This window comes from Stigmatopora argus, chromosome 19, assembly GCF_051989625.1.
Source record: "Stigmatopora argus isolate UIUO_Sarg chromosome 19, RoL_Sarg_1.0, whole genome shotgun sequence".
Taxonomy (NCBI): domain Eukaryota; kingdom Metazoa; phylum Chordata; class Actinopteri; order Syngnathiformes; family Syngnathidae; genus Stigmatopora; species Stigmatopora argus.
This window is the reverse complement of record NC_135405.1, coordinates 6,246,586-6,274,118: the sequence shown is the minus strand read 5'-3', so window position 1 is coordinate 6,274,118 and position 27,533 is coordinate 6,246,586. Positions and strand designations below refer to the sequence as shown.

Here is a 27,533-nt window from a genome sequence, read left to right as displayed (position 1 = left end):
CCGGGCCACACAAAATGATGCGGTGGGCCAGATTTTGGCCCCTGGGCCGCCACTTTGACACAGCATATTCTACTGTATCAAATTGGTGTTACGTTAAATAGTGTTACCTGGCAAAGCCTTATTACATGTTCCGTAAACAACTCTTTTATCAATTCAACGGTCCATTATCATCTAATAATTTGCCTGGCTTTGTGGTTTTGATATGAGCTCGACTCAGAAGTTCAGAACTAAGGACCCATCACAACAAAATGAGTATACCTTAATGCTGTGATGATCAGACACTGGCATACGGGTCATTTTCACATAATTCAGCAAATAACGGTAAAGACACTTTCAGAAAATGAATAATTTACAAAATGCAATTCAAGCATTCTGATTATCTCTAATTAGCAACACTAGCACTGCCTGGAAATATCTTAGCTGGAACTTTAATGAAAACATAATTAATTAAAATTTAAAAAATATGGATTGGTCTTTCCCGTTATTCCAAAAACGGTAAAGACCAAGCATAACGGAAAAGACAGTATGGTGAAACTTCAGTCTATGTCAGGGAAAAACTAAGACCTTTATGTGTTTTGTTGTGGGTATCAGTAGTGTGGAAAAGGCCATTAAGAACTAGTGGCAATTATATAAAGTACTCTTAGTTGCAATTTCAGTAAAATGATGGTAACAGTGTACCCCAGCCCTTATATTGGGATATCTGCCGGGGAAACTTTGAAGTCAAATTCAATAAAAAAAATTTGTTTTTTTTTTTCTTTTTTCTTAAAGCCCTGCAAAAATAAAATATACACATTGATTAATATCTGTAAACTTTATTGTAATACAACTCGAACACATATATACGGTCTTACGGAAGAAATTGTAAATACAGATTTACTGTCAACAACATGAAATTGTCTTAAAGCCTAAACATCTTAAGCTAATACTGACAAATGATAAAGAAGTTGCCAATATAATCAAAGTTAGCAATGATCAAATGATAGGATACTTGAGTGCACAATCTTAACAGTTGTAGTTCCCTAGGTCTACATCAAAAACATGCTGCTTTCCAGTGCGTGAGGTTCCTCCTGTTGTTGTAGGAGGTGGCAATCTCATAACAATATTGTCTATGTGTATGTCATCCAAGTCATCCATTTCAGGATACACAAACAAAGGTTTTTTCATAACACTGGACTTGCGACGCATAAATTGCACCAGAGCTTCATCATCTTCATCAAAGTTTTGAATGATCTTTCCCACAAAATGTTGAACGGACTTTTTCCCGCAATACTTCACAAGAACAAAATCACCTAACTTCAGATTTGTGGTACTGACTTCATCTTCGATAGGAAAGATTTCAGTAGATTCTTCCAGGCTGTCATAATCAGAGAGTGCTGCCTTATTAGCGAAGGGCCTGATCTGGACAGGTGACAAATGTTCTCTGTCACAAGATACTGATGCTCCATGCTGAAAGAAAGCACAAATCATACCATGCCTGGTCAGCTGCAAATCATCTTTCGCCTTGTTGATCAATCTGTACTTTTGTAGAATGGGACCAACAACTGCAGCGTGTATAGCCTTTCTTTCATTTTGTCGCTTTTTGCTGGCTAGTACCTTTGCTTTGAGATCATCTTTGATAGCATAGCAGAATGTTAGCTCCTTCCTTATCCTGTTGTTATTCCCGCTGGAAAGGAGGGAATATGCCTTCGATGCTGGAGAATCGCTGATCACGTTAACACTCAACTGCTGAGCATTCTGCATTCTGCTGATCTTTCTTTTCAATTTCCGTATTTCAGTTTGATATTGCTTGATCTGAGCATTATTCTTGGTAATTGTTCTGTATGCTTTGCGGTCCCGGGCTTGCGTCTTTCTCCTGCCAGCTTTCTTTTGTGTTGATGGTTGCGATGGTCCTGGTTGTGGTTCACCAAATTCATCAGCATCTGGGCTAGGTGGGGGAGTGCTTGGCAGATCCTCTTCCAGTTGTTGGAATTTCTTGCTCCTTTGCTTTCGTTGGTTGAGCTTCCATTTTCTTCTCAGTTGCCTTTGCTCCCTCTCTGAAAGCTTGTGAATATTTGGAATCTTTCCTTGTGCCTTTCTTTTCTGATATCGTTCCCTTTCTTTCTCTAAATATTTGTGATAGGCTCCAGGGTCATTTTTAATCTTCTCCCTGCATTTGCGCATCGCTGCAGCATTAGATTTTTTCGCAGGTGGCTTACCGCCTTTTTTCTTAAATGGATTCATGTTCTGGAAATTTTACAAATCAAAGCAGGAATTAGTATACACATAAACATAGCATAACATGTTAGCGTCATCTCTACATATCTGTTGTATATTTAAAAATATGTATTTCATCTCTACATATCTATTGTATACACCTTTTCTACTTAGTCTTTCCCGTTATATGATACGTCTTTCCCGTTATAACGGTAAAGACAAAATTTATTAACGGTAAAGACACAACATTCCACCTCAGCCTTTGACATTGGTAGATGGTATTTCTTGGCACTCAGTAAATGATAGTGTTCTGCATGCATACACCATGCCCAGTTCATTAAAAAGCAAAGTAATTATGTTCACCAAGTTTTTAGGACATCGGTAAAGACATGGAATTGTTACGACATTTCACAGGTATGGTCCTTACCTTGGTTTTAGTTTCATTCTCATGGCTTCTGCTTAGCTGGCGTTGACAATATGGCTGACAACATCCTGGTACTTCTCCCACACCAGCCACCTGGTGTATTTACTGTGAATTTTTTGGTGTATTTCTCATGTGATAACGGTAAAGACACACTAACTGATATGAAAGGTACATCAGTAAAACTGTTTGCAGTTGCAATTCTTTTGCATTTTTCTCAAAGACAACTTGAGTGAAAATACTATTGAAACAAATCTAAACAACACATTCTAAATAGAGACAAACAAATAAATCATAACCCGACTTTTCATTCCTATAAACTGTGACACTAGATTCTGGACATCTAACGGAGTGGACAAATTCAACATAAACTGGCTCTCAATGTATTTGTGTCTCAAATAGATTTCTCTTAAAATTGGTGCCAAATGTAGTATAATATGTGGCAAACAAAGCAGTAGTAATTAATTTTTATAACTTTGTAACACATAAAGGGAAAGTCCAGGGCCATATCTTTACCGTTATTTGCTGAATTATGTGAAAATGACCCATACATGTTCTTGACTTTCTTCATGTTGTTGTATTTTGCTGTTGGTTGGAATCACTGTAAGACATTCAAGATGAGTTCAGGTTTTCTCTTGATAGTATATAATCCTTTTTCTTGTATGAGGATTGCATTCTTGTTGTCATTGTCTGAGAATAGTTTCCCTGCATAAATCTTTGATGAAAAGTATTTGCATAGCGCATTTATCTACACGTTTTTACCATGCCCAAAGCTGTTTTCATTAGCGCCCATTCACACACCAATGGTGCTGCTGCCATGCAAGGCGCTGCCAACTCACTGTGGGCAAATTAGGGTTCAGTGCCTTTCCCAATGGGAGGGAAAATGCAAGCCACTGTCGCCCCATGAAATCCAAAAAGAGGTAATTTATCATTTACAAGCCTAGAATTATTCTATGGGCACATGTCAAAATCTACACTATGAGATGCTTCTAAATGCTGCAGTTGTTGTCTCTTGCATTTTTTTCTGACACAAAGAGGATGCTTTTTTAGGTCTAGTGGAATGATGCATATTTTCAGTTTTTCGCACATTGTAGCAGGTGAAAACAGAAGTGTACTTGTTTGGAGTACTGAGAAAGAAACTCTTATAGTAAGTAATGTTGCAGTTCTCTGAATTGTCATATTTGAGGGCCACAATTACTCTTCATTTTGTGTTCCATGTAGTCTCAGGCCTCAACACAATCAGCCCTTCACTCTGCTGATGCATCCCTTTATCTCCAGGGTGTCATTGAAGAGGCCATTTGGCTCTCCAGACTAATAACCGATGTAGAGATTGAGAGCGGATAATGCTATTGACTTCCAGAGGAGATGCATACCATGTGAGAGAGAGACTGATAGATCATTTCCTTTGAAGTGTTGAGCAATTAATTTCTATTGCTTATTAAGAAACTAAAGTTTTGTCAGGAAAGATATCCCTCCTAATCCACATTAATCAATGCCATCCTGTCTGCTTGAGGAAAATATGAACATCAAGTCTATGTAGTCTTGCCCTCTGCCCTTCAGATGTTGTAAACAACTCCAAATAACTTTATTTACAATAGGAAAATGATTCAAATCTCTTCAGTATAAGGGCACACGAATATTGAGATGTTATGATTTAGAACTCAAGGATATACATGAAATTTCTGGTGTTGACTTCGGCAGTCGATGGTTAAATTTGTGGTTGTTTGTCTGTTTTGATGGTGCGTAACTCACATTCTCCATCATGATCAATAGAAGAAAGAAATGTGCTCTCTTTCAGCCTCTCGCACTCAATTACTTGACTCTAACAGGTCTCAAAAAATGATATTTTTATGGTGCGGGCATCATTTTATCTGGGGATAAGCCTCTTATTTGCCTTTGTGCTTACAGCAGAGCATCAGGTGCCTCATTGTTTGTTCCAGAGACCCGACACAAATGCGAAATACCTCAACTCTAATAGATGTCTGGTTCTTTCTCTGTTGATCAGTCACCGAAAATACTGTACAGAAAATTCCCTACAGATCCACAGATGGTTTAGTAGAAACTGAGGTTTTCAATTGTGATATTTATAGTAAACAGATGTCTACATAATGTAAAATCGTACATGCTGTATTTGCAAACCGCTATTCCGTAGTTGTCTCGAATTTCTGGCATTCTTTTTGGTATTTAGAAATGCTATTTTTTATATTTTCAACCTCAACCTCAGTCTTCGGAAGGTCCCAACCTTGTGTGGTCTTCCTGTGTGTGGTTCCAGTTTTATCTAGGTCTACATTGTCTCTTCCTGTGTCTGTGGTTGCTACTGCTACAAACTGAATTTCCCGATTACGGGATGAATAAAGGTTAATCTAATCTAATCTAATTCGGCTCTTAGAAATGTTAGACTTCTGCTGAGTCAACCACATGCCACCCAATGGCGCAGTGGTTCATCTACTTGACTTGGGTGCAGGCAGTGTGGGATCAATTACCCATTCGGTGCCGGTGTTTGTGAATGGGAATGACTGGCTACCAGTCTGGAATGTAGTCGGCCCTTCTCCCAAAAATCCTCTGGGATAGACTCCAGCACCCCACGACCTTGACAAGAATAAGTGGTGTTGAAAACGAACAGTTCAAACATACTTTTCCTTGGTTGGTGGTGTGTTTTTAGTCTGCATGTTTTCAAAAGAAACAGGTCCCTTCCTTGTTTGTTTGCAATCAATAGCCATTGAATGCTAAGGCGAGAAAAGAATAATGAGGCAATATTATTAATAAAGGAATACAAAGCAACCCATCTTTTATCTTATTTCATAAGGACCACATCCCTGCAAAGGCCACGATAAACACCTGCATGGACAGAATGAGAGATGCAGATTGTTTTGGCTAAAGGCTACAACCGATTCACACTGGCTATAAAACTGCAGCAGTTTTTTTTACCCTTTTTAATTTGATAAAGAGCAGTGATAATGTTTCTTTGATTTATCTACCATGTTACTCATGACCCCACTTCCATGATCCCCCATGATAAGTGCATTTTAAGTACCCTATAATTTAGTGCAATAAAATTTTATTTTCACCTCAAAATCAGGTCACTACTCACCCACTTTTAAATTTGTGCTAATTTTGACTGGATTATTGAAGCAAGGTCACAGTTCAGTGTTGAGAAAGGGGTTCATTCTCTACCGCAGTGTGGATTACATTACCGTAAAGGGCGCTTTCACAATGAGTCATGTTTATTTCATTGTCTTTTTTTATGGCTCTGCCATTCCCCTTTAAACCCGTCAACTGCCTTGCAAGCTGCTAAATGTACTGGCAGTACACCGGAGAGTATAGAAGTAATAAATTTTAAATGGCCTGTGCTTTAACCAGTAATATGTGCTAATATGTGTCAAGGGCTGGAAAAACCCAGGAAGTTCCCCCCGCCCTTCTACGTTCATTATATCCAGATAGGTAAAAGAATTGCAGTTAAGTCATCCATTACAATACCGCTTGAGTTCAAGCCATTTTAGATCATTTTGACTGATCTTTTGAGGCTTGCAAAATATTTAGTTGGAAAACTATGAATACATACCTGTACCATAACCACCAAATTAAAGAATAGGCTATCTTCAATGTGGATGGGTATCCCAACAATGTCAGGATACAATACGTATCAGGCTATATGGGTCTCAATGTTATATTGGATTGGATAACTTTATTCATCCCGTATTCGGGAAATTTCGTTGTCACAGTAGCAAGAGGGTGAGGATGCAGAAATAGGAAAAGCATTTTAGACATAAATAGATAGGTAATAATGTGTGTATGCTGATCCATAGACTACAAGGTAATATATCAGAACATGTTTTCAAAGAATTCAATTGACATGTCATGGCTTGGCTCTGTGGAAAGAAAACTACTAGTAGTGACAATATCCATATATACTTGTAATATCAGATACAGGATATACAATTTATATTAAATTCTTTGGCCTTATTTGGTAGTACTAGAACAAAAAAGGAACTAAATTGGAAGTGAAAGCATTTGAACCTAATAGCAGTAAACATGAAATAGTGGTAATAATATATTTTTTAAAAATAATTCCATGTTTCTCTCTGTTTGCCCTGTGACTGTCACTCGCCTACTGCCTGTAGTTGGGTAAACTCCAGCACCCCCCGTAACCCCGGTGAAGATAAGTGGTGTGAAATTTTAAATTTTTGGAGTGATAAGTATATTATGGTTTGAAAAACATCCTCTCAAATTTTGATTAAAATAGGTTAAAATTGTTTTTAAATTTCTGGATAAGTCTAGAATTTCAAACAATACTAATGTGCATTCATACAAAGAATTAAAATAATTCTGTAGATACACTGATTTTTGTTGTTGTTACATCAGAATTGGCCTCTGTTTTAGAAACATGGTTGCCTAAGCATTGAAACAGCATGAGTCCTTGAGTAATGAAAACTCTGGCATGTCGCTTCTTGCTCTGTGCCTCCATCCACAGGCAGCACATGTGCTGACAGAGAAGGATGTGGTGATGTGGAGGCAGAGCCAGGCTTCTGACAGGAGAGATAATAGCCAATAAGGGGCTGCCACTCTGGATGAGTGACGGGCTCCTGGGATGGGCCCACCTGCTAGCAACTGTTTTGCCTTATGGATGTAAACACTATCACAAACATTCATTTGCATGTAGTGACCACACCTAGATGGGGCTTTAATCTTACAAATAACTGCTGTGTTGCTACTGTGACTGTGAAATTTCCCAAATACGGGATTAATAAAGCTATCTAATCTAATCTATGTAAGGTACTCGGTCGTTTGATCGCCGGTCTTTTGGTCGCCCGGAAGGTTATTGATAATTACCATTTAAATCGTTGCTCAAATTCCCTAAATACAAAATGTGAATTATTATTTAGTCATACTTAATGCCCTATTAATTATTAGGCTAAAGAAAAGCTCCACATTTCCCATACTTGTATTGTGTTTTGTTGGAGAACTTGTTAAGGCCCTGACTGACGTCCCTTCCTAAGGGGACAACTCATGTACATACAAACTCTTATACACACACGTCCGCTCAGTGAAACTGCTCAGGGCCATTGTTGGCTTTTATTGATGCGTAGACCGTGTTGTTTTACCTTGTTTTGTCGCCCGTCTTTTGGTCGCCGGTCTTTTGGTCGCCGGTCTTTTGGTCGCCGGTCTTTTGGTCGCCGGTCTTTTGGTCACCTGTCTTTTGGTCGCCTGTTGTTTGGGTCCGGGCGACCAAAAGACCGGCGACCAAAAGACCCAGCCACCCACGTTAATTGTAGCATCCTAAAATTAATCTTAGTTTGTTCAGTGGTCCCATGATGGAAAGTCAAAAATGCAATAAAGTCATACACAGATTGAAATTTCTTCCGAATATATTAGATTCCAGAGATATTGAAAAACACAATACAGGATGCCGGCTGTTATTACCTTGCCGTTGGCCTTAACCATTGTAAAGTCTAGTTAGATGAAAAGAACAATCGTGTTAACAGGTGTATACACTACAACAGGCGGTCTTTCGATGTCCATATCAAGCTGTCACATTACTCTGTCTGGTGACTGTATCGTCAACTTGGCTTTCGTTACTACAGACAGTCACATTTGCAAAAACAACACAATCCCTGCAATTTTTTTTACCCGTACAGATACGTTCACCACGTCCAGTTTCAAGGACCCTGTCTGTCTATCTGAGATCTTTTCATTCTACAGCAATGTAGAAGGACACATTCTGTAGACTGTCTGAGATTTTGCTTTTCTTCAGCTAGTATTAATGCTTTCACCAGAAATGTGCACTTTATTTATTCTGTTAGTATTTTACTTAACCAATGACCCATAAATATGTGATTCCTTCACATGTTTTATTAGAAGCAAAGAAATAAATCTGTTTTCTGGAGGGTGAAATTCAGAATGTTAAAGAATTCTAAACAGCACTTTCATCACACTAGGTTTAAGCCTAGGATGTCCTCTGATGCAATTCATGCCCTGCTATAAAAGATGAGCTCAGTGACAGAATACAGATTGTGTTGACATCCATTTTCAATCGAAAATGTCTTGTTCTATGCTAGTTCTAACAAAGTGGTGTTTCTTACAAACTACTATTTTGAAAATGGAAAAAGATCTAAAACTAGTATAATTGTAAATTATTCACAACTGTACTATAATACTATAATGCATAAATAGTTTTCTAATTCATTTTTACATACCACTTATCTTCACAAGGGTCGCGGGGGGTGCAGTAGTCTATCCTAGACAACTATGGGCACCCCAAATCGGTGGGCATACAATCCAGTTTTCTAGTTGTTTTTTTACATATTTCAAAAGGAATTATAGCTTTGTAAATTAGATGATTTTGAATGAAAAATAGTGTACTTTGGATAAACATTTGTATTTATCTGTTATGGCCCCTTGTCTGCTGAGTTAGATTCCATCACCACCTTGTGAGGATAAGCTAGACATCAAAATAATGAATTTATTCATTTATTAGATTATATTTATCTTTGTTTAGGATACAGTTGCTTAATGTTATTTTTGTTTATGCCGCACTGCGGTTATAACAGACTCTTATTGTATCTTAGACTAAGCTGCATTCAAATTGTATGTTGAACAAAAACAGCATAGAAGCAATTTCAATAGTATTTTCCCCGCAAAATTGCCTTAACTGATGAGATTGAACCTTGGGCACCTGCCTCTGTTTTTCCAGACATCCCCCATCCTTCCATGGTTGACTCCAACCGTTTTCATCATCCCCCGTCCTTCCATAGTTGACTCTAACCGTTTTCAACATCCCCCATATTGTCTATCTGAACTTCATCACTCATTCCTATCCGACACCACCATCAGCAGCAAATAAGGACCTTTGGTGACTCCTTGAAAGTCTTTCTTGCACGTTTGTGTGTGTGTGTGTGTGTGTGAGAACACGTGAGCATCATGTAATAACACGAGCCATAGGCTAAGCTTGGACCCTTCAAGTCCAATTACTACAATTCTTTTTCTACACTTGTTTTTAACAATCAGTGCCCTTGTGCATTGGGAAGTTCACCATTCCAGTGTTGGATATTGTTGATCCCATTCATGTTCCCTAATGTAAGGCAAGTCTTCCTTGTTCATGAAAAAAGCCACTGTTTTGGCTCATTTTTATATCAGTTTCTATTACCACACACAAAATGTGAAAATACTACAGTCGTTTTCTTGAGACCTCATTGCTGACAAGACCCATGACTGACAGGTACTCTGGAAATATGTAGTAAAGAGAGCTGTAAAGCATTTAAGAGAAAAAAAAGTATTGAGGGGACCCTTTAGAGTTTAGAGAGTGTATGTATTGTAAATAGGAATATTTTTCCAGTTCAGATATTTTTTTTGCATGAAAACATGAAAAATCATAGGGTTAGATTTTAACACCCACATTCTACAATTGGCCTAATCTACAGTCACAATGACTTCTAAAGCCCTGTTATTCACGGCATGACACTCTTTCGACCATAAACTGTTCAAGTGTAATCACATGAAAAATCATAGGGTTTAATCTAAAACTGTTTTTTCATAGCCACATTCTACAATTGGCCTAATCTGCATTCTCAATGACTTCTAAAGCCCTGTTATTCACGGCATGACACTCTTTTGACCATAAACTGTTAAAATAAGTTGCTAGCTACATGGCATTTATGATTTGAATTTACAATGCCAATTATCAATGACTGCATGCATCTACCATCGGTCTCTATTCTTCAATATCCAAATAATGTGTAATTTAATTTACCAGTATAATCAAGGGCAGAGGAGAAGATTTTCTATAGGAAAATACAGTTTGTATTATGTCATTTTGACAGGCATTAGGAACACTTCCTTTCTATCCTTTATACTTTTGCTTGGTTGATTACACATAAAAATAATTTCTATTGAGAATTAATATATATGTATGTATGCAAACCAGTGGCAATGGTTGTGTTAATACATTTGTGTTTTATATAACACTCACTTCTCCTACCTCTGTTGTCTCCCTAAGTTGCCCACCTTGACTTTTGTGTTCCTACTTCCATTTCTAGTGTTCTTTTGTCATCTCATGCTTCCTCCACGTCACTTCATTTTATGTTCAGTTGCCTTTGTCTCACCCTTTCTGACTCTTGTCTCAGTTTGTAACACAGACATCAGAGAGGATGTCAGACAGGTCATTTGTCGGCTTTCATAAAAGGCTTGATTGGCGAACAAGTCAAAGGATGACAGTTGACTTCAATCTCTTAGATGTCATCTGACATTTATTTCACCGTGATGTATAGCTTATTCAGCGCTGAATATGTCCTAAAATGAGATTGCGTAAAATTGGTTCTGTTTTTTTCTATCATTAAAATTCATTGGATGGTCAAATGTTACCAATCTTCTTCTTGCATGAGCCTGTCTTGACAGTCCACTGTACTGTAGAAGAGAGACATCATCCATGGTGCTCCAAATTGATTTGACGTGGTGTGGTTTGTCATCAAGCTTCAAGCTACTACGTTGCATGGTTATAAAACACTCGTTTGGGTTAGAAAACCCAATTTTATGTACTTGTTAATAATTCCTACTTAGTGTGATGCTTCAAATATGTATAATTCAACCTTCAGCATGTGAGTTGTACTTTAATATATTTTATGTTCAACTGCATGTTATTTAGGGTGTCACAAATGAGTAGCTTTAGGCGTCTGTACATTAGCTTGCTATGTTTAGCTTTGGATCTTCAGGCATTAGCCAGCAAAAGTCGAGCAATCTGACATTTGCGCTGTTTGATGTCTGCAAAATTGACAGATATGTTTCATATCTCTGGAATACCATCTATCTTTGCCCTTTGGAAATGCTTGCAGCGTATTTTGTGTTTGTCGGCCTGATAGAAATATTTTGCTACTGTATTTTTACTATACTAATATATCATCCAAGTCGAACCGAGGGAAAAAAATGGTTGTTTCCATGCTATTACAGAGGAAGGGAGCATTGTTGACCAATGAAGAATCTGTATTGTCTTGACACTCTCCTACTCTTGGAAATGAGACTGTAACTAGTTTCTCTTGATTAAGGACAAGGTTGTTGTTTTTTATTACAAACTTAGTTGTTTGTAATCAGAGAGGGAAATGCCTCACTGGTTTATTGCCCGTCAATTGAGCAGATTATGCTTTGGGGTGCAGCCTTAGTGGAAGTCTGTGTGGTTGTATAGTGATTTAGTAGTGAGCACGTCTGCCTCAATTCTTAATCCAGGCTGCAGCCTTTCTGTAAGGATGGTATGCTTTTAGTGCCCTGTGATTGACTAGGGACCAGTCCTGGGTTTCTAATGTCAACCGGGCTTAAGACCCAGATCAACTATGACACAAACAAGGACAAGGCTGAAGAAAATCGATTGGTAGATTGACATCGTGTTCTTTACAGCATACTAGTTGAAACAGAAGCAATGCTGATTGTAGCCTGGCCAATCCCCTTATTTGGCCTTAATTGGTTTAAGAGAGGTTTCATGTCTAGATTTATAAACATTGAGCGATACCGTGACCGGACGTTTGGTCGCCGGACGTTTGGTCGCTGGACGTTTGGTCGCCCGGACGTTTGGTCGCCCAGGTGAATATAATTTTGAGAGCTGGTTTCAACAGGAGATATTTAGATATTAAACACTCTCTCTCTCTCATGAATATAATTTTGAGAGCTGGTTTCAACAGTAAACTCTCTGTCATGTTGTCAAATGTCCGGCAACCAAATGTCCGGCGACCAAACGTCCGGGCGACCAAACGTCCGGGCGACCAAACGTCCGGGCGACCAAACGTCCGGGCGACCAAACGTCCGGGCGACCAAACGTCCGGGCGACCAAACGTCCGGGCGACCAAACGTCCGGGCGACCAAACGTCCGGGCGACCAAACGTCCGGGCGACCAAACGTCCGGGCGACCAAACGTCCGAGTACCGAGCGATACCTACCCTTATGTCTCCCAACAATGGAAAATGTTGTTCTCCGAAGTACGACTACCAGGACAATGCAAGAAATGTTTTTGGCATGTGTCCAAAATTATCTGATTGTCATACTTTAACACTGTCAGTGGCAATTAGCTTGTCTACTTTTTGGCTTGTCACCTCTGGTTTATGGCATTGGCCAAATTGGTACCTCATTTGGCAAATGCATCTTTTTGTTGTGCAAAAAGAGGAATTAGTTCCCTTTTTTAAAAGAGGTTGATTAGAGCTGTGAACCTTTTTTGTTAACCTCACTGACAGTGAAGCCAGGCTGAATGGCGGAAGAGAATGAGAGCTGGTAATGAAGGAGCTAATTGCTTCCACTGGATTTTGAAATTGAACCCAAACCCCAAGTGAATACGCAATACTGTTCGCGACTGGAATATTGATGACTGTGGCGAAAATAAGAGAAAATGACCCTTCTATGATCAATGTAAAAACCACAGATTTGTGCAGAACGTGTCTCAACAGGGAAATTGATTTCCCTTGGTTTTTATGGATCCGTATACACTTACCACTGGTTTAATAATGCTGATGTAACACATATTTTATTATATCCACTTTCCTGATATTATTCATAGCAACCGTATTATATAAATGGCAGCTTTGACATGTTATCATAATGAAGATATGGATAGTGTAATATTTTATGGATTGGGATCTAGTAATGAGCTAGAAGGTCAAAAGGACAAATATGACAGAAGGATAGTTTTTGGATGTGTGGTTTATGACGATTTCTAAATAACTCGACAATTAAATATGGATGCATGTTATCACACAGTAGAGTAAAAATAGTTATTTGACTTTATAATCACAATTTCTCAGGCAAAAATATACAAAAAAATTACATATCTTGAATGCCACCCAGACAATTTATCTGATAGTCAGCAGGGACGAAAACTTTTTGTTTCTCCACATCACTAATAGTTTTTTTCGCTTTCATGAAGTGTGAATATACACCATACTCAATATTCTTAATGTTGTGCTGTATGTGAATAAAAAAAGCACCTGTAATTTTTTCATCATTTTTTCAATCATGGTAGTTGATTGTAGGAAATGAAAAATCTTTCTGTTTTCCAGTGCCAATGTGATGTTTATCCATCACTGTAATATAATAGAGGGTTTTATTTATTATCAAGGCAGGAAGGAGAATTTTCACAAGGCCTCTGTTACCTCTCATATTTCCAAATAGTGTCACATTTTGTTGTTGTTCAGTACCACTCTGCCAGCTTTGCAACAATGTTCATCCATGTTTACGTATAGTGTGTTCCAAGCCAGCAAACTCAAGCTTTACAGCCTGCAGCCCGTGGGTTTGCTCTCCCCTTGTCATCTGTCTTCCTGTCTATTTTTTTTTCTTTCATTGTGAGCCAAGTGACTTATCTTGTGAGTGTTCACAATAAAGAATAGAACATCCAGAGAAAAGACAAAATGTGACTCAGATAAATGTTCCGTCTCCAGTTAATGATGCATATTCTCTACCCAAGTGCGACATGGTGGCTTTTTATGATGCAAAATGCTGCATGAGCCTTGTGTATAAAAAAGACGTTTTTTTTCAAGTCTGTTTAAAATACAACAGGCATTTTATTTTGCAATATTCCAAATAGAATACATTAAATTGTGTGTTTATCCAGTCTAACAGACAACAGTTAACAGTGCTATTAGATTGAAAAGAAATTTACATAAATGTACTGTATTTCTGTTATTTTTTTGTAAAGTCAGCAACAGCATATTATTACTTAGATAAATAATGTATACTCCTTATTATCACATCTTGCTTTGTAGCATAAATCACCTGATGGTGTAGTGTTTCGCCTGATTTGGGCGCGGGTGAGCGTGAGCTCGATTCCTGCTCATTGGCTGTATGACTGTGAGTGCGAATGGTTGTCTTTGTGCCCTTTGGCTGACTGGCGACCAGTCGAGGGAGTAGTCTGCCTTAAGCTTGAAGTCAGCTTGGATAGGCCCTGGCAAAAAAGAGGAATGAATAAATTGTTCAAATCAAGTCAGAGACAGCAGTGCAGTTTAGACGTTTCTTTCAAAGACATTTAAAATAAAATCAACCAGCGTAATATATCTTGTGATCAGTTACATTGGGAATGACTACAAATCCACTTCAATACACCTGAAGGAACACGTGAACATATATTGTTTCTGTACGATTAGTTCACACAGACTGTTGGGCTATCCTTGTTATTTTGATGCTCCAGATTCTTGACAGCTCAATGTACTTTTCCTCCCGCTGTTACTCATCCCAGAAAATGCAAAATGAAGTTTTAGGTGTGTTTGGCAGATTCATTCCTGTTAAGCCCCTTTTTAGATCACAGATTTGTGCTTTTTTTGTTTTGCTTATTACCTGCAAATGTTTAATTAGTCCCTTCCTCTGTCATCTTAAATAAGGGTGTTAGAAAGCGCTATTTAAATATAATATGAATAAATAAACACAACTTCCTAATTACAAACAAAATAGAGACATACTCAATCAATTGTATTACCTCAAATATTGGCCTTGACTTACTTCAGACAACAAATTACTTGGTATATAATACGCTAAATTCATTTTGTTGTTGTTTCAGAGAAACTTCACTCTAATTGGGACTCTCCCTCTACACATATATATATGTTGTTGACATGAACATCAAATTTTTAACTTTACCTCAAATAGACGTTTCCTTCCATTTATGTTTTATGACAAATCGTAGATGCCTGATTATTTCTTCTCAGGTAAAACATCAGGGTTACAATTTCAAACAAAACTATTACTCGATAAAATGAACTTCATGAAGCTAACATTAAGTTTACTTTCATCAGTGGCCTTCCTTCCTTATGCTCACTTTATGTTTGGCATAAATTGAACTGAATTTTGAAAAAATGGCCTCAAGAAGTCACTTTAACATTCAAGTGGTGTAAAAGTGTCAAATTAGGCTTATTGTGGATTCATGTGCGCCATTAAATGGGAAAGGTTTTCCATTACAAGGAGTTTCCGTATATGTGAAATCTAAATCCTCAATATTGCGCACAGGTCTTTTATGATCCTAAGTGAACGGCACAATTATCAAAACGTTAATTATGCTGAACATTGTTTGTTCGACATGACCTTTTCTACATTGCGAAGCAGTTCTACATTTTAATGAGTCCCTTTTAATAATTGATTTAGAATGGAATATGGCAGCGTGTTGTACTTATGAGATTATTTGGATTTAGGTGTAATTGTAAAACTTTCTGTTTGAGTCCCATTATAAGAGAATTCGTCACACTCAGTGTAAAATTCATGGGGATATAAACTGAAAAGAATAAAAAAAAACACCCTTAAAAAGCACATTGGAACAAAACAATGAACTCCAGTAGAAGGCCTTCTGTTTTAAAAAAAGGTATTTCTTTACAAATATACCGTATTTTCACGACTATACGGCGCATCATATTTTTAGCCGCAGTGTCAGTAACGAGTGCTATTTCTGTATTTTACACACACAAAGGACGCACCGTTTTTATAGACGCAGCCAGGCATGGGAAAATATACACCAGCTTAAACATGCATGCTACACCCACACGCAAAAAACATGTTTTTAAAAAGGCAACGGAAGCAAAACTGAGTTTGGTTGTACTTTATTTAGCCATTTTACAATGTACTCACGTCATCATCACCCACAAATCCATCAAAGTCCTCATTTTCTGTGTCTGAATTGAACAACTGTCCAAATGAGTCATCGAAAACGCTGAGTTTTATACGTTCATCCACGCGGCCACAATCCATTCGCAAATAGTAGCTAGCTAGTAGCTAGCGTAACTATTCCAACGCTGTCTTCCATGCTTTGTAAAGCTGTGTTGATGTCGATCGCCAGGCCACAATCCATTGGGTGTATTGACAAAAGAACTATATATCCCAGAAGTCACTGTGGAGTACTTTTTCTACGGGAAAATAGTAGAGTTTATTTTATTTTATCGTGATAACAATTTTAGTATTGGTCCATATATAAAGCGCACTGGATTATAAGGCGCCCTGTCTATTTTGGAGAAAATTTAAGACTTATGTGCGCCTTATAGTCGTGCAATTACGGTAAGTAATTCTCTTCAGTTTTGATGCATGTATTATACTATAGGTATTTTGTCATACTATACTTATTTCAGTAGTGGCTGGTCAGTCATCTTTTTGGCACATTGTATTGATAAGACGTACGAAATAACACTAACATTCCCACTTTTCTCTTGTCATTTCAGCAAGGGAGGAAAACGTTGCCACCTTCCGGGGCTCTGAGTACTTCTGTTACGACCTGTCGCAGAACCCCATCCAAAGCAGCAGCGACGAAATCACGCTGTCCTTCAAGACATGGCAGCGCAACGGTCTCCTGCTCCATACGGGGAAATCGGCAGACTATGTTAATCTGGCGCTTAAAGATGGGGCGGTTTCCCTCGTGATCAATCTGGGTTCTGGTGCCTTCGAGGCCATCGTCGAGCCCGTCAATGGAAAATTCAATGACAACGCCTGGCACGATATCAAAGTCACACGCAACCTGAGACAGGTAATCGGGGGCACGGGAGTGATGATGGATGGAATTTGGCAAGAGGTCAAATTATTTTGGGCGCGGGTGGCTTGTGGGGGCTTGGAGATTAGCTGAAGAAGTGACAGAGTTGGTTTGAAAAATGTCACCATGTTCTTATCAGTTGTCATTGCATTGCCACGGTTCAGTGACAAATACCATCAAATTTCTTTATAACATGACCTTCTTTTAATTCATTGTTGCATTTCTTCTTGACTGAGTCTTGTAAAGCAAGGCAGTTCTCCAGCATTATTTCGTTAGTTTAGTTGAGATGTTATCATCTTTATTGTCGGTTATGTTTCAATAAGTAATTATTCCCTTTGCCCAAACTTGCTTTGCCTTGCTCTCAGAAACATTTTACTTTGAGGAATAGAGACTTTGACTGCAAAGCCAGATGAAGAGTAGTCCATTAATGCAGTATTTATAGCAACAGCTCATCCCGTTTTTTTTTTAAGAAAGCTTCAGTGTATAAGCACATTTTATCACTTGATAGATAACATTTTGGCATGCTTTGCATTACGATGGAGCAGTAATGTCAAGTGAAACATTACTATTTTTCCAATACAATTCTGAACCAGTTAGCAGTCAGCTTTACTGTGGAAAGATAGGCTCTTGATTGACAATGATTACAAATAGCGTACATTACATTATGTGCTCGCTGGATAATATTGTGCTAATTGTTATATACTATTTGTGGAGATGTGGTGAATAGCTCCATATTCAAAAGACAGTTAATTCATTGTTGGTTTATCATTGTTGGTAAATAGGCTTGTACAAGGACAAGTGTTGTGTTAACTGGAACTTTTCAATAGTTGTATTGAATGCAAGGCAGCAAAGCTAACATTTCAAGTATATAGTAGATAGTACTGATTTCTGACTTTCGGCATAATCTGTTGCTCCACTGGTATACTTTACTGATGGTGAAGTTGTATTTGGTCACAATTTAGGGATTTGAAAAGATCAGTGCTTCTTTTTTCTCTCTAGGTTCTCTATTCTGCCCTTGCTTTTTACCATAATTTTCTTTCCACTTTGAAGCCACTCCAAAATCCAGGGTGAAAAAACACTACAGGTTTTGTATGGTTTGTGCCCTCCTGCACACATTTTCCCCATCGACACATTGTCTGGCAGCAAACTGATTATAGAAAATGTGATGAGGACAAAAAGATCAAGCTTTGTTACATCAGATTCTTCTATTACAAATCGTCTAGTGTTTATTCACTGCGGCACTAACTCATCCATGATACAATCATGTTTTACTAACCGATATCTAACTAACTATTGTACTAACTGACATCCTAATTCTTCATCAGTTTTATTTTTGTTTCTGTCCATCTTTATTAACAACCTTTTTTGTTCACTATTCTTTTGATTTCCTTTCTTCCCCTTTTTTTCTGGAAAGCAATCAGGCATTGGACACGCTATGGTAAACAAACTACATTGTCTGGTAGATATCATTCTTATTGTCTTTTTTTTGGGTTTGCCGTGTGTTCCCTCCCCCTCTCTTTTTTTATTCGTTCTTTTGAGTTCCATCCTAGACACTCTTATCAAAAAATGAGGAGATGGGTTTGTATTACCAGGCAATTTTTCCTTCACTTCTCAATTTCCTCCCTGACCTGCCAACAACCTTCTTATTTACGTCACAATTCCCCATCCAGTTGATTTCACTTTAGTCTTTACTTTACCCCCCAACCTTCTCCCCCCTCCCTACATTACTGCAGATTTCCAATAAATACAAATTTGACTACTTTGCCTTTTGCCAGGGCAACTTTTTTTTAATTTCTTTTATTTGTTCACACGAAAAGTCCCCATTTTTTGTGAGGACTGTCGTTCAGAACTGACAGAAGCTTTCCACAATCCCAGCAAAGATGGTGACCTCGATACCGAGCCCTAAAACGAGAAATGACCTACCAATGGAAACGTTGAACCTTTATTGCGGGAGCTCTGACAGTTGTTTCCAAGTCACAATGGCGCATGGCATGCCCAGACTTCATTCACTTCCGTCATAATTCATGCAACCCCAATTAACCACTAACACAATAATCATTCACTCATCCCTCTTATCTCACTTCACCCATTTTGCCCTCCCCGTGTGTTTTTGTAGCATGACTGTGGTGAACGTTTGTCTTTTCTAACCCTAATCGCCTTACCCCTAGGTCCATAGACACATTTTGAAGAATATGCAAATTGATCCAGGATTGTTGATCTGGTCATGTGACTAATATCACTACTGTGGAACATGAGCAAAACCTAATCCAAGATCAGATGCTGCTATTCGGAGAAAAGATTTGAGTATGGACCTTGGTCTAGAATGTGCATGTGAATGAGCACCTCGTGTGGTCTGCTTAAGCTTGGTATGGCACCATTCAATTACTCCCTGACAAGTCGTATTAAATGTGTCAAATTTATTTTCCAAGAGTGATGGCCTTGGTTTGCAAATTGATGTTTTGTGATAAAGTCCCCTTTGTTTTGCATGTGAGCGTCTTTAATGATGTCTGCAAGAGAGAGAGAAGCGAGCGGGTGAATTGTGTGTGTGTTAACTGTTATACGTGTGTCTGCAATTACAAGACGAACCCCTAAACCTAAGACAAGTGTACTCAATTTGTCCTTGGTTTGAACATTGTACTAACCCTCCCCCAACCTGAAGTATCAGAACCAAACCTACAATCCATTTTCTTACCCCCATCAAAGATAAAGAAAATATGCCTCTTCCATATTTTCTTTAACTGTCCTGTGAATCCTATGACTAAAAAATCCATTCCCCAAATCCAATCACTGTCTGGTCCTAAACGATCGGGTGACACAAGGATTCCATGAAAAAAATGCTTAACGAGAAACCAAAACGGAGAGCAAAAAGTCCAAATGCCTTATTTTAAATGCAGACAAGGAAGGTGTGTTTTGAGAACACCACACTACATCAAATACCAGATTGTAATGGTTCGGCATTGGCTATGTGTTACCCCCCACCAGGTGACTATATCAGTTGATGGAATCCTCACAACTACTGGCTACACTCAGGAAGACTATACCATGCTGGGCTCTGATGATTTCTTCTATGTGGGTGGGAGCCCCAGCACAGCAGATCTTCCTGGATCCCCAGTTAGCAACAATTTTATGGGCTGCCTCAAAGAGGTAGGTGAACACTTGGATACAAAGAAAGTGGAGCCATAACTTCCTTATTTTTCGACCTGTAAGTCTCACTTGAGTAGAAGTTGTACTAGCCAAAGAAGACAGAATAAAGAGGAAAAAGTATATTTAGGTCGCATTGGAGAATGAGCTGCATTTTTGGAAGGACAGAATCAGAAACCAAGAGCAAACAGTTACGTTAAAGTAACAATAGTAAAATGCAGAAGAAGAGGTTAAATACCCATCTTCTAAGATAACAGTTTTTCCGAAAGTGTGACTTATAGGTCGGAAAATACAGTAATACAGCTGTTTGTGTTTTTTTTGTTCATAATAACTACTGTGAGATTCCAACTTACAATTTTCATTAGGTGACATTCTAATATTGCACAAGTAGACTTGTCAATGTCTTTACCAGAACACATTTTAAATGTAATTAACATTGTTTTCCCAGAAGGACAAGTGAAGTTAGGGAGAATCAAACGATTCCTATTTATGTACCTAAAATAATTTATTATACTTGCTGAGACAATATTTTTTAAAAATTCCTGTCACAAGTAATTTGCAGCATCAGCTCATTTCTACGGTGATGGCATTTCCCAATGGGTGAGAATATGAAATAAATAGCTGCCGATGAATATGTTGCCAAAGTGTTTGCAGTATCTTGGGACACTTGCATTTTAACAACTATTTTAAATACACTACACACTACGCATGATAAGTAAATCTTCTTTCAATACAGCAGAATATTTCATGAAAATGAAATGCATGAGTCTGGATTTGACTTAAAGATGCAGGATAAAATTTAATTGACATCAGTCTTGTTCAAGATCTTACTTTAAGTAGCAAAAATTGCACAAATGTACTCCATTCTCAATGTTTTATTTTTTAAATCTTGTTTGTGCTAAACTGAATCACATCAACATGGGCTGGCTCTAGAGGTGGGTACACGGTCGATTGGTCGCCGGTCTTTTGGTCGCCCGGAAGGTTATTGATAATTACCATTTAAATCGTTGCTCAAATTCCCTAAAAACAAACTGGCAATTACTATTTAGTCATACTTAATGCCCTATTAATTATTAGGCTAAAGAAAAGCTAAAAATTTCCCGGACTTTTATTGGTTTTTTTGGGAGAACTTGTTAAGACCCTGACTGGCGTACCTTCCTAAGGGGACAACTCATGTACATACAAACTCTTATACACTCACACGTCGGCTCAGTGAAACTGCTCAGGGCCATTGTTGGCTTTTATTGATTTGTAGACCGTGTTGTTTTACCTTGTTTTGTCGCTGGTCTTTTGGTCGCCGGTCTTTTGGTCGCCGGTCTTTTGGTCGCCGGTCTTTTGGTCGCCGGTCTTTTGGTCGCCGGTCTTTTGGTCGCCGGTCTTTTGGTCGTCGGTCTTTTGGTCGTCGGTCTTTTGGTCGCCGGTCTTTTGGTCGCCCGTTGTCGCAGTCCGGGCGACCAAAAGACCGCGACCAAAAGACCTGCCACCAAAAGACTGGCCACCAAAAGACCGGCGACCAATCGACCGCACACGCTAGAGGTGACTGTGTAGTTCCCTTAAAATAGAGTGCATTCAGCTTCTCTGTCCATGCCGCACATACCTGTAACTCAATACCAATAAACATACGTCAACTCCCATCTCGGAACCTCTTCGCCAATCATCTTAAAGCCTGTCTGTTAAACGAACAAAAATTCACCGCACTCCATGTGCTCTGTACTGTGGGTGCACATGCACTGTGCATCAAAAACTTTGACAGGTCCAACAAGAGTAGGACTCAAAAGGAGACTTAAAAGTATCAAATTTCATTTTTCCATCTTTCTTAAAGTTTAGCCTAAAAAGACAAGAAAAAAAGAGTCAGTGCCAAAGCTCTAACTTAAAGGGAAAGAACAACCTTCAAATAAAACAAAGTGAGTAAACAGAAATCCACAAGAAAATATAAAAAATAAAGTACAACTAAATATGTTTCAGCTGAGAGAAGAAGATAAAGGGGAATCAAGAAAGAAAGGAATGGGGTTTCAAGGTTTTGCTCTAGTGCATCCTTGTGGAAAAACACTTTTTCAACAGTTTTAAAAATGAATCATAACATTGCAATGTTTATTTTGATGATGTGCAACATTAAAGAAAATGTGATTAACTTGTACAAAAGACCATTATCGTAAGGAACAATAGGTATGATTATTCTAATCCAATGTCACAAAGACATTAGACATTAGTTGTATAGTTTTTTTGTTTTTTTTACACATCAGAATAATATGAACATTTTCAAACTTTTATACGCTGGGATTGCACATTATAAGGTTGTTTGTTGTCTGTCCATCTAAAATTTTAGGCTGAATGTGGGTTCAAGACAGGTTTCCCAAAGTGGAGGTTTTCCAAAGGATATATGCTCAAGGAAAGATACTATATACAGTACATATTAAAGTAATGGATATGTTTAAAATGAAAACATGAATTAGTTCTTTAGGCTGAAGGACCTTTGAAACATTCAAAAACCGCATTTGAGTTGTCTAATCGATCTTGGAAAAAAAACACAATTTCCCCTTTAGCCTTCAAATGGTTTCCAGCATTAATAAATCATAAGGATGTGAGCACAACGAGCATATTTATAAGCGGAAAAAACTAAACAACAAAATAATTATGTGCTCCAGAGAAAATGACAATGTATTTTGAAAGGGACATTTTTTTTTCACATTGACAAGGAAAGTTACTTTGAACAGATCTGCTTTGAAGTACTAGGATGGTTTGTCATCATGATAATTTAATAAAGCTGGAGATCAAATGGACTACATGTAAGGCCCAATATAAAAAAATTAAAAAAAACTACAAAAAAACGCTATTTTCGTCTTGTTACACAGGACCAAGACAGTCTTAAGACTTGGTCATTGTCCATGAGTTTCTTTTAATATCGTTCTTATCTTACTTATGGATTGAGGGTAGTTGGGGATCACAATTAAATTTTTGGATGTATTGACTTTTAGCATATTCATTAATTTTTATTTGGTGTTTCAGCTCTGCAGCAAATTGTAAGATATCATCATGTTTTATTCGTAGCTGCACATGCATACGTAGCCGAAACATTTTGAGCATAAGTGTGGCCCTGCAATGCCTTGGCCCTTGAGAGTGAGACATGCTTGGACAGGATCATGGAAGTGATTCACTATTTGGCCTGACAGCAGTAGTACATATGTTTTGCCATCAAGCAGGCATGGAGCCATCTGCTAACCAAGTCGATACAAACACCGTATTTTCACGACTATAAGGCGCACCACATTATAAGGCGCACCACATTATAAGGTGCACCGCATTATAAGGCGCACCCTCAATGAACGACACATTTTATTTTATTTTTCATATATAAAGCACACTGGATTATAAGGTGCCCTGCCTATTTTGGAGAAAATTTAAGACTTTTAATTGCGCCTTATAGTCATGAAAATATGGTATCATGATTGATCATGCTTTATACTTTTGATTCCCATTATATTTTATAATCCGAGCATCTATTGTTCCACTATATTTGTTTTCCCATTTTCTCTCTCCCAGATGTACATATCACCCTGGAAAATAAGGGAAAAATTTACTCTGTTCTAATGTTTTGATCACAGAGGCTCTATTGATTTCTTACTCCTTGTGCTTGGAAAAGGCCAAATAAAAATACATTAACGTAGACGTGTTTTTCTACGGTTTGTGAACACCTCAATTTTTGCTTACAAGAGATAACGTGTGCTGCCGTCACAAAAAGTCTCTTGTTCAGGAAGCGCTGCATGCATCGGCCCCTGTAGGCTACAAGGGGATGTCAACCATGCACAATACTCACACAGGCCCCACCTACGCTCATGTGGCGCCACGTGAAACTCGGTTTTGTCACGTGAATGGAAAGCCAGTGGGCAGCCATTCGCCAGTCAGTCGCCTGATGTTTGCAACGCTATGCCGTCAGTGTCTTGTACAAACCCTTCCCTACCGCACGCCATCTTGACCATCCTTGGCGTGTCTCAGGGCACCCGCTGATGGTTCCAGAGTCGTGGAGTGGCAACTTGTGTCAGATCGTGGGGGTAGCTGCAGCCTGCGCTGTCATCAAGCATCAAGGAGAGGAGTGTGAATGGCTGTGTTAGCAGGAAGAGAGTAACAGCAAGAACAGCTATTGGAATTCAAGTAGAATAGAGAATAAACAATATAGCAGTTTTCTTTGGGTAAGGTGTGGCAAATGGCAAATAAGGAATAATTGTGAGTAAAATAAAAGTGAGATGTAAAGAAGGCAAGAATGTGTTATAAAGCAAAGGAGCACTGTAGTCATCACATTTGTATTAGTCACCGCATCTTTGCATGTTTTCCGCTCAGATGGAAATGCAAATGTAGCTCGTATTATTCTTGAGGGCCAAACAGTGTGCGGTGGAACTCTTTGACTTCACCCTGCGTCCACTTTGCAGTTAGGTTAGGCAATGAGGAGGAAATATGTCATGTAATTTTAAATAAACTAATTGCTAAGGTTACTTCCTTCGCGTCATTGATTAATTTGTATGAGCGATATAATGCAAGAATCATAAATTGGGACATTTGCCCCCAAAAATGTGGTTTCAATTATTCCGAAAAAAAAAACCATTATACACAAATAGCATTGATGCTTATAACTCGTTCAGAGCAAAATGGTTAGGTTTCTCATTTGGATTTGATTGAGTTTTGAATGAATCCTGAGAAAAAAATGAATTATAAACAGCACTAATTCGTACTGCTCTTAAAAATTTATTTTGGTGTTGTATTCAAATTGGCTTAATAATTTAAGATTTGGTAAAGGCCATGCATCAAGAAAAAAAACTCAAGTTCCCAAGTCAAAATACCAGGAGGGGTTTTAAATGTACAGTATACTTGTGTGTGTGTTTGTGTGTGTGTTTCCATATCACCGCATTGCCGCTTTCCTTGGCCCAATCAATATACCATCCTAGAGCAGAGATAGAGAGTCTTGACTTTATGGAGTAATTACACTCCCCTACATTATGAATGTTCCCCATAAGACCACTGGTAGGTTAAAGGACAGCGTAGCAAAACATGACCAAGAACCAAGGATGAGATGAGGTGCACATGACTGCCTTAGTAACTCTCTCTTTTATGATACTTTACACCAATTTAATCACTTTAATCAAGAGTACAGCAGACAGCAGCAATTCAAATTTCCTCATGAGATCGAAGACTGCCTGAATACACTTTATTCAATCATTCATTTTTTCCAAAAAGCTTATACTCACAAGGGCCCCAGGTGGTGCTGGAGTCTATCCCAGCTGACTTCGGGCACCAGGCGGGGGACACCCCGAATTGGTAGCCAATCAATCGCAGGGTAGCCAATAACACTCAATAATTTAGAGCACAAGTGTCAAAGTGGCGGCCCGGGGGCCAAATCTGGCCCGCCGCATCATTTTGTGCGGCCCGGGAAAGTAAATCATGAGTGCCGACTTTCTGTTTTAAGACTGAATTAAAATGAAGAGTATAGATGTATATAAAATTTCCTGATTTTTTTCCCCCTTTTAAATCAATAATTGTAATTTTTTAGTTCAAAAATCATTTTCTAAAATCTAAAAATACATAAAAAAGCTAAAATAAACATTGTTTTAGATCTATAAAAAATGAATATTCAGGAATTTTGATCCAGTTCCATTTATTTAAAAAAAATCTAAATATTAAATCTAAAATGGTCCGGCCCACATGAAATCGAGTTGAGGTTAACGCGGCCCGCGAACCAACCTGAGTCTGACACCCTTGATTTAGAGTATTCAACAAGCCAACCCTGCATGTTTTTGGGAATGTGGGAGGAAACCGGAGCACCCGGAGAAAACCCATGTAAGCCCCAGGAGAACATGCAAACGCTACGCAGTGAGGAACCACCTAGGTTCGAACCCTCGACAGGTTAGAACAGTGAGCACTAACAACTCTGCCCTCAAGCCACCAAATAAATTTTAGTGTTTTGAAAATACTTTTGTGTATAAGAGGAGAGAGAATGTTTTGAAAATGGTCTGGATATTAACATATACTGATGGAAACATGTTTGAGAAACTGCCTCCTGCAGAGTGCACAGTAACATCACAATAGCTTTCCCATTGCAAACTAGGTGCATTAAAACTTCCCACTTTTTCCCCCTTTCATGTATTATTCAGTATTTTCTTCTGAGAGTAGACCTAATGCTTACCCAGAGTGGAATGTAAGGTATTTATAATACTAATTTATAATCTAAATGAAAGTGCAATTAGCTATATTTTAATGAACAAGGCAGAGCATTTTTTTTGAATATAATTTCATCAAAATATCTTTGAATGGTTGGTTATGCTATTTAAACAATGTGTACAAAATGAAGCAATTTCATTCGTTTACTGAGCATGTAGTAAAAAGATTAAAATAACCAGGACATCTTTCACTAACTGTAATTCATCGTAGTACATTTTTGTATGGTATCTGTACTGTATAAAATTGTGAGACATTAACAAAGATTCTTAAAAAGCGTGTTGGTCACTTGTTTCTTGCCATTTTTGGGAGAGTAAGTTTGTTCCACCGACAACACTTTGGGTTGCATTTTTTTTTAAAATGTTACACTATTCAAGCATTCAGATTTTAGAATCTCAGTTTTTTTGTCATTTATGTTCACTCAAATTCGATATGTATGAATGACCTTTGTTATTCTTCTTATTGCATTTTGCCTTTTTTTTTTTCCTTTCCTTTCGTTTGCCTCAGAATCTATTCCTCCTTTGCGTTTGGGTCACCTGTGTTGATTTACTGACAAATCTTCCAGGATTATCAGTAATCCTGCAGCAGTAAAATCTGTTTTCTGACAGCTGTGCTTGCTATGACGCTGTTACTGTTTTACACACACACACACACACGCACAGGCACACACACACTGCCCTATATACCAGGAAAGGCCTGTCTTCCCCCGCAGAAAGAATAGGGAACATTAATTTCCCGCTTCAGTGCGTTCCAATGATAATCTAATGTTAATTTTTTTTACAACATTATGTATATAGATATAGATATATCAGTATATATCTATATATCGATATATCTGTATATTTACTGCTAAGAAATTGGGCTAAATACACAAGTTATCAACCAGTTACCACTTTAATCACTTTTTGTACATGACTACTTATTTATGAGACCGCTTATTTATGAGACCACTTATTCAAGTTGACTACTTATTTATGTTGACTACTTATTTATGTTGACTACTTATTTATGTTGACTACTTATTTATGTTGACTATTGATTATTTATTTGTGCACTTTATGGTGAAGCTTTAAATGTCCTCATACTTTTACAATGACAATAAAGGCATTC

General features: G+C 38.1%; 2 protein-coding genes across 12 annotated transcripts in view; one reads left to right on the top strand and one right to left on the bottom strand.

Moving 5' to 3' along the window:
* Window positions 1-27,533, top strand: part of nrxn3b (neurexin 3b) — a 238,891-nt gene that overhangs the window by 47,388 nt on the left and 163,970 nt on the right. For 8 of the 10 annotated variants that reach the window (XR_013296789.1, XM_077586991.1, XM_077586986.1 and 5 more), the window contains 3 exons: window positions 16,774-17,075; window positions 18,493-18,537; window positions 20,061-20,222. Coding sequence is in view for 9 of the 10 variants with exons in the window: in XM_077586991.1 (XP_077443117.1) it covers window positions 16,774-17,075; window positions 18,493-18,537; window positions 20,061-20,222 (509 nt within the window). In the remaining variant the exon portion in view is untranslated. The remainder of the gene's footprint in view (window positions 1-16,773; window positions 17,076-18,492; window positions 18,538-20,060; window positions 20,223-27,533) is intronic. The other 2 variants (XM_077586984.1, XM_077586987.1) reach the window with 2 other exon arrangements.
* Window positions 797-3,140, bottom strand: LOC144064429 (uncharacterized). Of its 2 annotated transcripts, XM_077586996.1 has the most exons (3): window positions 2,621-3,140; window positions 1,594-2,223; window positions 797-1,446 (listed from the first exon to the last, which is right to left on the bottom strand). In XM_077586996.1, the coding sequence occupies exons 2-3, from the start codon at window positions 2,218-2,220 to the stop codon at window positions 1,003-1,005; spliced, it is 1,071 nt and encodes a 356-aa protein (XP_077443122.1). In that variant the 5' UTR covers window positions 2,221-2,223; window positions 2,621-3,140; the 3' UTR covers window positions 797-1,002. The 2 variants fall into 2 exon arrangements, with proteins under 2 accessions (XP_077443122.1, XP_077443121.1); XM_077586995.1 differs by having other exon boundaries at window positions 1,594-3,140.

Coding starts and splice junctions, on each gene's coding strand:
- LOC144064429 (XM_077586995.1), bottom strand. CDS start 2,220: ATGAATCCATTTAAGAAAAAAGGCGGTAAGCCACCTGCGAAAAAATCT. Junction 1,447..1,593: donor AAGATGATCTCAAAGCAAAG/GTACTAGCCAGC, acceptor GCTTTCTTTCAG/CATGGAGCATCAGTATCTTG.